Source organism: Aethalodelphis obliquidens, unplaced genomic scaffold (assembly GCF_003676395.1).
Source record: "Aethalodelphis obliquidens isolate GAN/ISIS:26980383/991018 unplaced genomic scaffold, ASM367639v1 scaffold92, whole genome shotgun sequence".
In the NCBI taxonomy this organism is placed as follows: domain Eukaryota; kingdom Metazoa; phylum Chordata; class Mammalia; order Artiodactyla; family Delphinidae; genus Aethalodelphis; species Aethalodelphis obliquidens.
The window spans coordinates 2,277,862-2,289,372 of record NW_020838036.1 but is presented as its reverse complement, the minus strand read 5'-3'; the positions used below and the strand labels follow the sequence as shown (position 1 = coordinate 2,289,372).

General features: G+C 38.9%; 1 protein-coding gene across 2 annotated transcripts; it reads right to left on the bottom strand.

Moving 5' to 3' along the window:
• Positions 1-6,601: 6,601 nt before the first annotated feature.
• Positions 6,602-11,092, bottom strand: PBDC1 (polysaccharide biosynthesis domain containing 1). Of its 2 annotated transcripts, none has more exons than XM_027095600.1 (6): positions 10,980-11,092; positions 10,821-10,886; positions 9,164-9,223; positions 8,522-8,662; positions 7,459-7,570; positions 6,602-7,135 (listed from the first exon to the last, which is right to left on the bottom strand). In XM_027095600.1, the coding sequence occupies exons 1-6, from the start codon at positions 11,004-11,006 to the stop codon at positions 6,882-6,884; spliced, it is 660 nt and encodes a 219-aa protein (XP_026951401.1). In that variant the 5' UTR covers positions 11,007-11,092; the 3' UTR covers positions 6,602-6,881. The 2 variants fall into 2 exon arrangements, with proteins under 2 accessions (XP_026951401.1, XP_026951400.1); XM_027095599.1 differs by having other exon boundaries at positions 10,977-11,080.
• Positions 11,093-11,511: the final 419 nt, after the last annotated feature.

Genomic DNA, 11,511 nt, shown 5'->3' with positions numbered 1-11,511 from the left:
AACCTGTCACTTCTATGATTTGCTCATCTAGCCTATCAGGTTTAATGTCCTAAACCTATTGCAGATTATGAGGAAATGAACAGTCTCTCTGTGTCCAGAACAGATGGATTTCTTTTTAACCAAAAATAAACAATGCATGGATTATATTGTCTAGATGAAAAACGCAAAAGTGAGTGACTTATCCCAACACAGTGCATTTTAATCACTTGAAAGAAGAAATGAGGGCTTCCCTGGTGGCGCAGTGGTTGAAAGTCCACCTGCCGATGCAGAGGACACGGGTTCGTGCCCCGGTCCGGGAAGATCCTACATGCCGCGGAGCAGCTAGGCCCGTGAGCCATGGCCGCTGAGCCTGCGCGTCCGGAGCCTGTGCTCCGCAACGGGAGAGGCCACAACAGTGAGAGGCCCACGTACCACAAAAAAAAAAAAGAAGAAATGAGTCCAAAGGAGAAGCTTGTTATTTCAGACCATATTGACACAGTGTCCAGGAACATTGATTCAAGAAGTTAACTGTACAATTAAGTGACTGAGCACCAGAGTCATAGTTTGGGAATCTCCTTCCAGAGTTTGAAAAATGAATAAACTGAAATTAATAAATATGTGAGGGAGACTGCCTAGGTGGTCAATAAAACCTTTTCTTTCTCATCTTCCTAGGCACAGAGCTAAACTAAATTTCCCACCCTCAATTCAGCGACAGAAGACTGAGTTCTATTTAACAGAATATGAGTAGAAGATGTGTATCAGTTCTAGGACAGGCCAATGCAAGTCAATAAACAGTCCTTCATGGACTTTCCCCTTCCCTGGCAATGTCATTGGCAGTAAGTAATGAGTAATTAAAATTTCCTTCTTTGTGGATTTTGATTTCCATATTTAACAAAAAGACCATAAGTTTGTTTTTTAATCACAAAAAGACACTAAGAGTTCTACCATATATTTCCTTAGCAAACCATATCTATATCTTATGTATATTTAAGTTCTGTCTTCCCCATTAGATTGTTAACGTCCATGGTGTGTAAGACCCACTCCATAAATATTTAAGTAAATGAATGAATGCATGAATCAGGTCAAAACAATCAATCCAGAATAAGTGCTTAATATTTAATTTACTCAATATAGTACATCGTTTAATCTTCCTTAAGCAGTTTTCATCATATCACTAGCCAAGAATTAATTTCTTAATGTGTAAAATAGGGTTGATAATGCCTATAGGATAGGAATAAGATATATGTAAGGCATCTAGCTCAGTATCTAGGGCTTATTATTAGTGCCCACAGTGTGAATCAAATACATATTTTCAACCTTTTCTACTAAATCCTTTGTACATACATATGTCCTATACTTTAGTCAACCTTCACTAATCACTGTTCCTTAAATATACACTAAAGGACTGTTTCCTGGATCTCCATCATTTGAATATGCATTCACAAATTTTTGCTATAATTGAATATCAGTTGAAAATTTTATGATTATCACTGCGATTATATAAGAAAATATCCATTTTTAGAAAGGCACACTGAAATATATAGGGGTAAAATGATATAATATCTGAGATTTGTTTTCCACGCTTCAATAAAGCAAAAAGGAGGATAAATGAAGCAAATGTGGCAAAATCTTGGTAACTATATAATCTGGATGACAGATATATAGGGGTTCATTATACTATTATTTCTACTATTGTATATGTTTAAAATTTTAAAATTAAATTAAAAAATAATTTAAAATAAATGTCCCATAGGTGAATTTGAGCTTACCAGGTAAGCAAGTGTCAGAGTTCATGATCTCATCCAGGATTAAGAGGCAATCAACTTAATTCAATGGCAGGGGGTTGCAGGGAGCAGAAGGGAGAATTCCTTCGTTTATCTTCCCTAAACCAAAGGACAGCATGTAAGCTGTTGTGATTTTGGGGGAGAAAAATGACCTTAAGAGTGACAAAATTTTTAAAAGCCTTGTTTTCTTTAATAAAAAGTCAAGAACTGGGACTTCCCTGGTGGTGCAGTGGTTAAGAATCCACCTGCCAATGCAGGGGACATAGGTTCGAGCCCTGGTCGGGGAAGATCCCACATGCCACAGAGCGACTAAGCCTGTGTGCCACAACTACTGAGCCTGCGCTCTAGAGCCCACGAGCCACAACTACTGAGCCTGCATGCCACAACTACTGAAGCCCACACTCCTAGAGCCCGTGCTCTGCAACAAAAGAAGCCACCACAGTAAGAAGCCCGCACACCGCAACGAAGAGTAGCCCCCGCTCGCCGCAGCTAAAGAAAGCCCACACGCAGCAATGAAGACCAAGCGCAGCCAAAAAAAAAAAAAGTCAAGAACATGTAAATTTCAAATTATTGTGATTTTGATTTTAAATATAATCCAAATTCTCAGAATTGTGTAAGATTGGCCAGATATAGTTTAGTGTAAACAAAAAGGACATCATAAGAATCCTAAATCATGGAGAAGCATGGAGACTATTTTAAAACTGTTTTCTAGAGGAAAGTGTCTTGTGCAGGGATGTATCTAAGACAATGGAAACCTTATGGAATGATGTCTTGTGCAGTGTTCTTGGTGTAACAGGAAGGACAATAAGTAAGTTAATAAACAATCTTTACATACATAGAGGATTTTCAACTGGGTAAAGCACATCCTTTTGTGTCTTTTTATTTTTTCACAGAAAAATGAAATTTTTGAATTAGGTTTCTGAGATATATTCCAGTTGCAAAGGCTTATCCTCTAAGTTGACATTTTTAATTTCCTTTATTTTCTTTACAAAGTAAAAACCAACCAGTAATACATATTATAGCTTCCAACGATTTAGCCTGAAAAAACTTATTTCAGGAAGATTTCAGGAAGATAAAGCCTCAAAAAGAAAAAAATAATAAAAAACTACAAAGCACTTGAGGAAAATGTGTCAGCCAAATTCAGTTCATAAGAAAGGTTAAGAAATTAAAATATAATTTTGAAACTGAAGAAAGATTACAGTGATATAGTAATTATACTATAATGCTTTTTAAATGTCTTGGTTGTATATGTAAAAAGGAATCTCTTAGAAGGAAAAAGACAGAGAAATTGAAAATGTCTTGAGGAGTTTAAACTAGTTTAGTGCATCACTCCACAACAGAATGCTTATGATTATTGAATACTTCAATTCCTCATCCAAATTATCTGTCTATTCTAGCAAGAAGCTTATTCTAGAATGAGAATTTGGGAAACAATGAGATTCATAATCAAAAGATGTAGATCTGAGTCCCAACACCACCACTTATGTGACAGATAGCAAATTATGATTCAATCTTTTTCAATTTATAAAATGAAAACATAAATACTGACTTCAAGAAAGTAAAATTTATACTGAGGAATTCAGAGAAACCCTGAGTACAGCAGGGAAAACTTAAAGCTAGCCAGTCATATATAAGGTTATCATGTGACAGCTGTGCAATTCAGGAGACCAACAACGTGTTGACATTCATAATGCTTCCATATTTCTAGAGATAGAATGTAGGCATAGAAAAAGACCATTAACATAACATACATACAGGCCTTAATTCTGAATAATCAGTTAAGATATTAACTTATCTGAATAAACAACATATGAAAGCAACTGTGGAGTACAAATGTGAGGTAGTGAGAATCATCTACACTGGGTGCAAGCAAAAAAAGCTGTATTACCTGTAGAAAATTTAAAAACAGTAATAAAACCAACAAAAACCTGGTCAGCTTTAATTATCACCATGCTCTGGCAATCTTAAACAATGTCATTGATAAAACACACCTCTCCAGAAACACATTTTCTTGGTCCAAGGTCTAAACAATTGATGAAGTTACTGTTGAGTTTTATGTATGTGTGTGTGTGTATATATATATATATACACATATATTCCAAATGAGCACATATGCATTAATAAGCATTGTATTGTACATAGAAGCAAATTTAGAGAACTTCCAGTTATACTAATGGCACCTGACACACGACACACAGACTCAGCTACAGGAGTTCCTAAGTTCCTAAGTTCAAAAGGGTTTAGAATTATTGAAGCTCACTTTGGGTGCAGTTCATGTCTCCAATCATCGGTACAACATATCCTTGTTTAAACTATAGTTTCAAAATAAATAATGACAGTGCAGTGAATGTCTCCACTTTTGGAGCAGGGTTCAGTATGCTTTCTTTATTAGTTTCATGTTGCTGCTGTAACAAATCGCCACAAACTTAATGGCTTAAAATTTTTAAATGGCTGCAGTTTTCCCTTCTGTAAATGCAAAAATTAGTCTGTGCTCTTTCCCTGCCTCCAAAAGATGTCATGGAGATAAATAAGTGGATAGGTACCACATTCTGAATAAATCACAGATGTTTACACACTATGTCAAGCCTGGCTTCATATCATCTTCCAAATAATTCAGAGCTAGGACTCAAATCTCAAACTTCCTGGCCTCTAGCTATAATGTTACCACTTATTAATAGGATCCCCCTTCTTCCAGTTTTCAATAACAATAATATGTCCTTCTGATCCCTCACCAGCAGCATCCTTAAAGTCCATATTTCCACTGACAGTCTGTACAAGGCTATTTAGGTTTTCTCTCATGCTCCTCAATATTCTTCCGGCCTCCCCCCACTGCCTGATTCCAAAGCCATTCCCACACTTTAGGTACTTGTTACAGCAGCAGTCCACTTTCATTACCAAAGTCTATGTAGTTACTACTACTCTGTTATAAATAACCACATAATTAGTGGCTTAAGACAATACCTGTTATCTCACAGTCCTGTGGGTTAGGAGTCCAAGTATGACTTAACTGGGTCCTCTATTCAGAGTCTCACAGGGCTGAAATCATGGTATCAACCAGGACTACAATCTCATCTGAGGCTTGAGTTCCTCTCCCAAGCTCACCAGTTGTTGGCAAAATTCAATTCCTTTCAACTGTAGTAGAATCCCCATTTTCTTGCTGGCTCTCAGCAACTGGGATCACTGTCAGCTCCCAACTGCCACCCTCAGCTCTTTGCCACATGGCCCCCTTCTCTCATACATCTGTTTGCTTCTTCAAGACCAACAGAACATCTGCTACTGCTTGTCTCCTTTAAGTACTCGCTTGATTAGGCCAGATCCACCCAGGATATTGTCCCTTTTGATCAACTTCAAATCAAATGGTTAGTGTGAAGTGTTCCGTGTTCTTATTCCCCCTCTTTTTCCCAGTTTTTACAACCTAGTTCTTAGATAGATGCCTCTTGTTCTAAAGCAGTCTATCAACAGTATGTTTCATATTCTCTGTAAAATCAAAGAGAAAGTTAATACAGTAAAGCATGTTCTTCATCTCAAAAAGTCTGCCTAATATGATATATTTAACACTCTCTTACCTTTTAAAAAAACATATTTTTATAAAATGAAAACTTTAACAGATGTTTTAAATATTTTTAAGAACTCGCCAAAGAGAATTCATGGAGAAACCTATTCACTTTGTGCCCAGTTGTTGCTGCTGACTGTGCATCTCTAGTGCAGCTCTTGCCTAGGGGACAACTGATCAATTAAGTTTAATTTTTGTCTCCTCCTGTGTCCACTGAGAAAAACAAGTATCATTCACCCTCCTCTCCTCTGGTAAATCTTTTCTTGCATGATCATGCTGTGGTTAGACTATTTACTGTATGCACTATGAACATTGCAGCTTTCTCTAGCTAGTTTTAGCAAACAAAGTCAGTATGTCTATGGGGACATGCACAAATCTATACATTTGTAAAGATAACTGAAAACATGCACTCTTAAAAGTCATTAGATGAGAAGGAACATCCCCCCATCCATATAGAATCAATTGGTCTATTTTTGGAGTCTGACAAAATCCCATTTAGAAATATGCTCATTTTGTATTAATGTATAAATGTGTGCTATTGTCCACAGCATTATAAAAGGAAAGCCACTCTACCAGGCTTTATATTTATTAATTTCTGCTATATTTTAGGTAACAACTTGGTTACAAGAGAGAAGCAGGTTACAAGAGAGAAGCAGGTTACAAGAGAGAGCAGGTTCAGTCTCCTGCTCCTTTAATGTGAACTGGGCTGTGTTCACTAGTGTGACAGGTTCAGGCTGCTGCTGTTATCCCCATAGAGTATTTATCAAATCTTTTGAGAGATATATCAAATAAAATCAGAAAGCTAGAGTCACTCAAATGGCAAGAGTCAATTCTTATGTAAGGACTTCTAATCCAAAACCGTATACAACTTTACAGGTTTGAGAGAACTTCACTACAGGAAATAGTGAGAAGCATTAAGAAATAGGCATAGGGCTTCCCTGGTGGCGCAGTGGTTGAGAGTCCGCCTGCCGATGCAGGTGACGTGGGTTCGTGCCCCGCTCCAGGAGGATCCCACATGCCGCGGAGTGGCTGGGCCCGTGAGCCACGGCCACTGAGCCTGCGCTTCTGGAGCCTGTGCTCCGCAGTGGGAGAGGCCATAACAGTGAGAGGCCCGCGTACCACAAAAAAAAAAAAAAAAAAAAAAAAACACAACAAAAAAAAAACAAAAAAAAGAAATAGGCATAAATCATTTTATATAAGACATGACAAAGAGATTATGTACCTAAAAAAAAATCAAGTGTCAAATAATTTTCAATACCTTTTAAAAGTTAATCACAAACATATAGTCATAAGAACCAAAAGAAATTTATTTACAAAATTTCTTACTTGACTGGTGGTGAGAAGCAAGAAACCATCAACTAAGACCCCACTAATAGTGTTCAAGCCAGTTCATACAAGAGAACAACCATTGCAGCTCCTGATGATTAGGCCAGAAAGATGTCCTTCTGCATGTCCTTCCAGTGAACAAGGAGATACATTTCACCATAGGGGCCTGTGCAAGTAGCATCATGGTACTTGTAGGCTCAGCTGAATCACAGCTTCTAGAGTGCTGTTCCCTGTCTACCTTACATAGCTATTTCACCACTTTTGTTGATTTCTTTGTAGGCTTCTTTCTCTTTTTCTCCTCCTTTGTTGATTTTCTCCTTTTCTCCTTCTCTGTTGGCTCCTTTCTCTTCTTCTCCTCCACTGTTGGCTCCTTTGTCTCCTCCATTGTTGGCTCCTTTCTCTTCTTCTTTGTCCTGAACACTAGTGTAAACTGCTTTGTTATAACCTTCCCGGTTCCGAGCAATTTCAATGGCAAAAAATTGTATCCTGGGTGCTGAAAGGTGAATAGAATTGATTATTTGTCCTAGTCACAGTTACTTCTCTAAACCTACTGGAAATCTATTGACAAAGCTGAACTAACATGCAAAGCATTCAAATATAGTCATAAGATTCAGAGATGTAAGTTCTAATCCTATACTAAATGATGCTGAAAATACTTATCTTACCTCACAGTTACTCAAGATACAGTAACATGATCTTTACAGATATAACAAATAACATGATTCCCAAACTAACTATTCATGTCATTGATTCATCAGTAAAACCAGAGCCCTCACTCTGCTTATACAGAAACAATCCCAGAGGCAAGAAACTCACCAAAGATGGTGTTTTCCTCAGTGTAGCCCTGAGAACAGTTCAGTCGCAGCAAAGTACCATAGTTGAAGTCTTCTACAATCCCATCAAACTTCAAACAGAATGGTCTCCACTTCTGTAAAGGCAAAAAAGGTACCTTAGCTAAAAAATGCAGGAGGCTGGTGAAGTCAGGCCAGGAGAGGGGCTTCCATTTCCCCGGTAAGGAAAGTAACCACAGTGAAAGAGACTAGAATTGAGCTGATTACTAGTTTCACTAGCAATGAGTTTCTGTGTTATCTTTGGTATCTTTAGGCTGGTATTTCCCAACATGAACAACAGTTTAATCTGATAAAATACTTAAATCCTTGACTAGAGAATTAAATTTTAATTTCTTAAGTATATTCTCTATTTTAAGTTATTGGCTAGTTCAGCCCAAAATGGTTATTCATCCCCACTGAAGCACAAATGAGACAAAGAAGGCAGGAATTTGGCCCAAAGTCACAAAGTTAAATTTTAAGAAAGAAGTCCATCCAATAGAGGCAATTTTCCAAAGATCAGTAACAGCCTGCTTAGAGTTAAAAGTTTGCATTCCTCATAAGCCGAGAGTCTACCCTCAAGGAAAAAAAATTCCTAACTATAAGAGTTTTAGTGCTCTGTAAAAGTATAACATAATCAAGCAAGCAATGCAAAACACAAGTTTCCAATTATCCACGGCCTGTGATAATATGATCTTAAATCCAGAGAATCCAAACACCTCTCCGTACTCTATTTGCCAACCCTCTATCTAAGCCTTCTGGCTAAAGTACTCACATAAATAAATTTATTCCTTCTCCCTTGAAAGAGCTAGGTGGGTGAGGATGAAAGGTCCAAATCAAAGGGGAAAAAAAATAGATTCAATGAAAATGAAAAATCCATAAACCAGAAAAACATTCATTTAGTAACACATTAATTACAACTGCATAAAAGCCCTGGTGCTTTAGGTATTTGCCTTAAAACAAACCCCCCAAAAGTTTAAATGTATAAAAATGTATTCACAGTCAATAATTGTTGGTCAGATGCTAGGCAATATTTAAAAGAGAATTCTTACCTCTTTAGCTCCTTCTGATTTGAGCTCTTCTGGGTCCAATACATCTATCCTGAGTTTCTTAAAATTTTCCCGAAACTCAGAATAGATTTGGTCATCCACTTTGGTGAGTTTCAGGAACTGTGGGTCAACTGATGAAATCAGCTGCCAGACAATAAGACAACGTAAAGATGCTAGTCTCTAATTTACTATATTTCTGTCCCCTCTTCCCCAGAAAATCCTCATGGTTCTCAGGGCAGAAGAGTTTATTAGAAAATATAGACAGCCTAGGTCCCAGATGAAATCATGACATAATTTTAAAGGGCCATAATATACTACAGTCCCTTCCACCAATTCAAACCCCTTTGGCCCTATTAATGTCTGGCTGTTACCCTCTGTGGATTATTCATTCAGTCAACAAACACTTATTTAGTGCCTACTATGGGCCAGGCATCCTTTTGTGGGTTAGCAACACAACACTGGGCAGAGAAGCACAACTCCTCACTGTCAAAGCAAAACTGACTTCCATGCCCCAGTTCTCCTTAGAGTAATAAAAATTATCTCCAAAACACAACTGTTTAACTTGCTGAGAATGGTGATTAGCAGAGCACAATATGCTGAAATTACATGTTTAATTCTGCTTAACAATGAAGACAGTCAACTCACTTTGTAGTAGACTTCAGCATGCTGCATTGCTCTCATGGCCCAAGCCATCTCAATATCAGGCTGCAAAGGAGTGAAGAATGCCAGGTCAGAAATCACCCAATCTTGCTACTAGAGAACAAATTAAGGAAGTCTGTGGATGTCTAGTTAATGCTCAAGAGGGCTACCAAGCTTGGTGTTACTGTCAAAGGTTAAAAACTGGACTAAGGTTGAATTCTCTTGGAACTTGTTGCCTCCTCCCCTGTAAAATGGGATAATCTTAGGCTTAAAGGGAGGCTGTATGTGAAGCTCTGGGCAATTGGTATAGTGATTGCTGACTAATATTTCTGTACTTGGGAGGGATTTATCCATAGCTTTCTTGCCTCCTGATCGAGTGTTTGTTGTAGCTGTCTTCATCTGTGATTGTAGATCTACAGAGTTGGGAGAGAAACACTACAGGAAGAGGCAAACGAAGAGATAAGGGGCTCTTTTAGGTGGAAACACCTTTTTTTTTCTTGTTGATGCTGGTACCTGGCATACAAGTGACCAATAAAAGATTCTGGATGTTAAAAAAAACTGGACTAATAAGTTTGGACAATATAATAATTCTTTTGTCTTTTGACAACCAAAAGAAGCTACCTACACAGTCTAATAAACAAAATGAGCCACTGGCTGTCTTTTCCCAGCAGCTAGTGAAAGTGTAGAAGACTATATAAAGCAGTAGATAAATCACCTTCTCAGGACTGAGTTAAATTACTGTAAAACTGAAATACCCACATACACCACTGAGTTGTTGAGAGGACAGAGTAAGATAACAGAAGTAATATTACTCTTCACTTTTAAGAGTGTACAATGTCATAATCATCACGTGTGTTCATCAGATAGCCAATTCCCTATCCTACAACACTTAGAAATGAATCAATATCGTGAAGCTGGCTAGGTTATAATAAGCCTTACCAAGTACCTGTTCCACTGGAATCTCCTACTCCAACTGGATGGATCTATTTCACTGACCCCAGAAAAAAATTTGCATTTTTACCTCCATGCCCTTTTCCTGACTGCCAATCCATATCTTTTGTCCACTTACACTTTGAGGATCCAGTTCCACATCCACTTTCTCAGCAAAGTCTTCCTTTACTGTCTGGGTCCTTAGGGGTTTCTTCTTTGGCTAACCTCCTTTGGATCTTATGCCCTGATTCACTAATCTATCATACATCACATTATTATTTGAGTGTTATTACTATTTTCATGTTCGTGTGTCTTATAACTCAAAATACATCATGTGCTTTCTCCTTAAGGATCTAAACCAGATACACCATAAGCCAGTGCAACTTTACTGCACAATTGGAGTCACCCGGGGACCTTTAAAAATACTGATTCCTGACTCTAACCACCCAGATACAGTGATTTAGTTGGGATGTATTGCGACCCGAACTTCGAGATATTTAAAAGCTTCCCAGGTAACTCTAAAGTACAGCACAGTTTGGGAACTACTCCCATTGACGTTAGTCCTGCGTTTGCGAACCAAAAGGATTAGAATTAATTGAAAGGCGCATTTTCTGGCAGACGTGGAAAGAGTCTACGGAAGCCATCTGGGTAGGAGGGTTACAATTTCGTGGCGGGCCCTGCAGACATCCCAGGATAGCTGCGTGCGTGGAAACCGTGGGTGAGTCATACTCACATCGTTGCCATAAGACTCTGCTGGGAGAGAAACAGCGTGCGCCACGGACGTCAGTTCCCCGGAAACCTGGGAAAGGAAACAGAGATGGGGAAGGAGAGTTCGAGTTTCGACCCAGCCCGGCTTCCCCATTCACCCGACCCCAGAGCAGCGTCTCACCACCTCATCATTTCCACTGGTCGCCTCCATGTTGCAGCCTACAAGGCGTGGCTCCAATTCGGAAATGACGTTTTGCGTGCTCCTTCCGCAGTTCCCAGTTCATTGAAAAGGGACGGCCGGAAAGAGTGGCTTTCATCCGACTGCGGCTGCGCCTGCGTGCCCTCTCCCTCGCCTGGAGGCAGTACTTCCTTGCCCCTCCTCTTACGCCTTGCGCAAAGGTGTGGCTTTGTTGTATACTCTGGGCTGCTTGACGGCCAGGAGGTGGTTGAACAGTCAGTAATATCTGCGATAAACATGGGAAAAGACTGAGTTAAAATAATGCAACTTTCCCATCCCTACTGCTCTGAGTGCCCTGCAGAGATTCGAATTTACATTCTCCACTTGTGCTTGGACGCGCATTCAGACGGGAACACAACTCACAGTTCCCAAAACCCCAGCCACGGAGTAAGTTACAAGCAGGCATGCAGCTAGGCAATGGAGTAGATAGTAGGTCAAGGAAGAATTATTCTGTTAAGGTGATATGTTTACCGTGAAG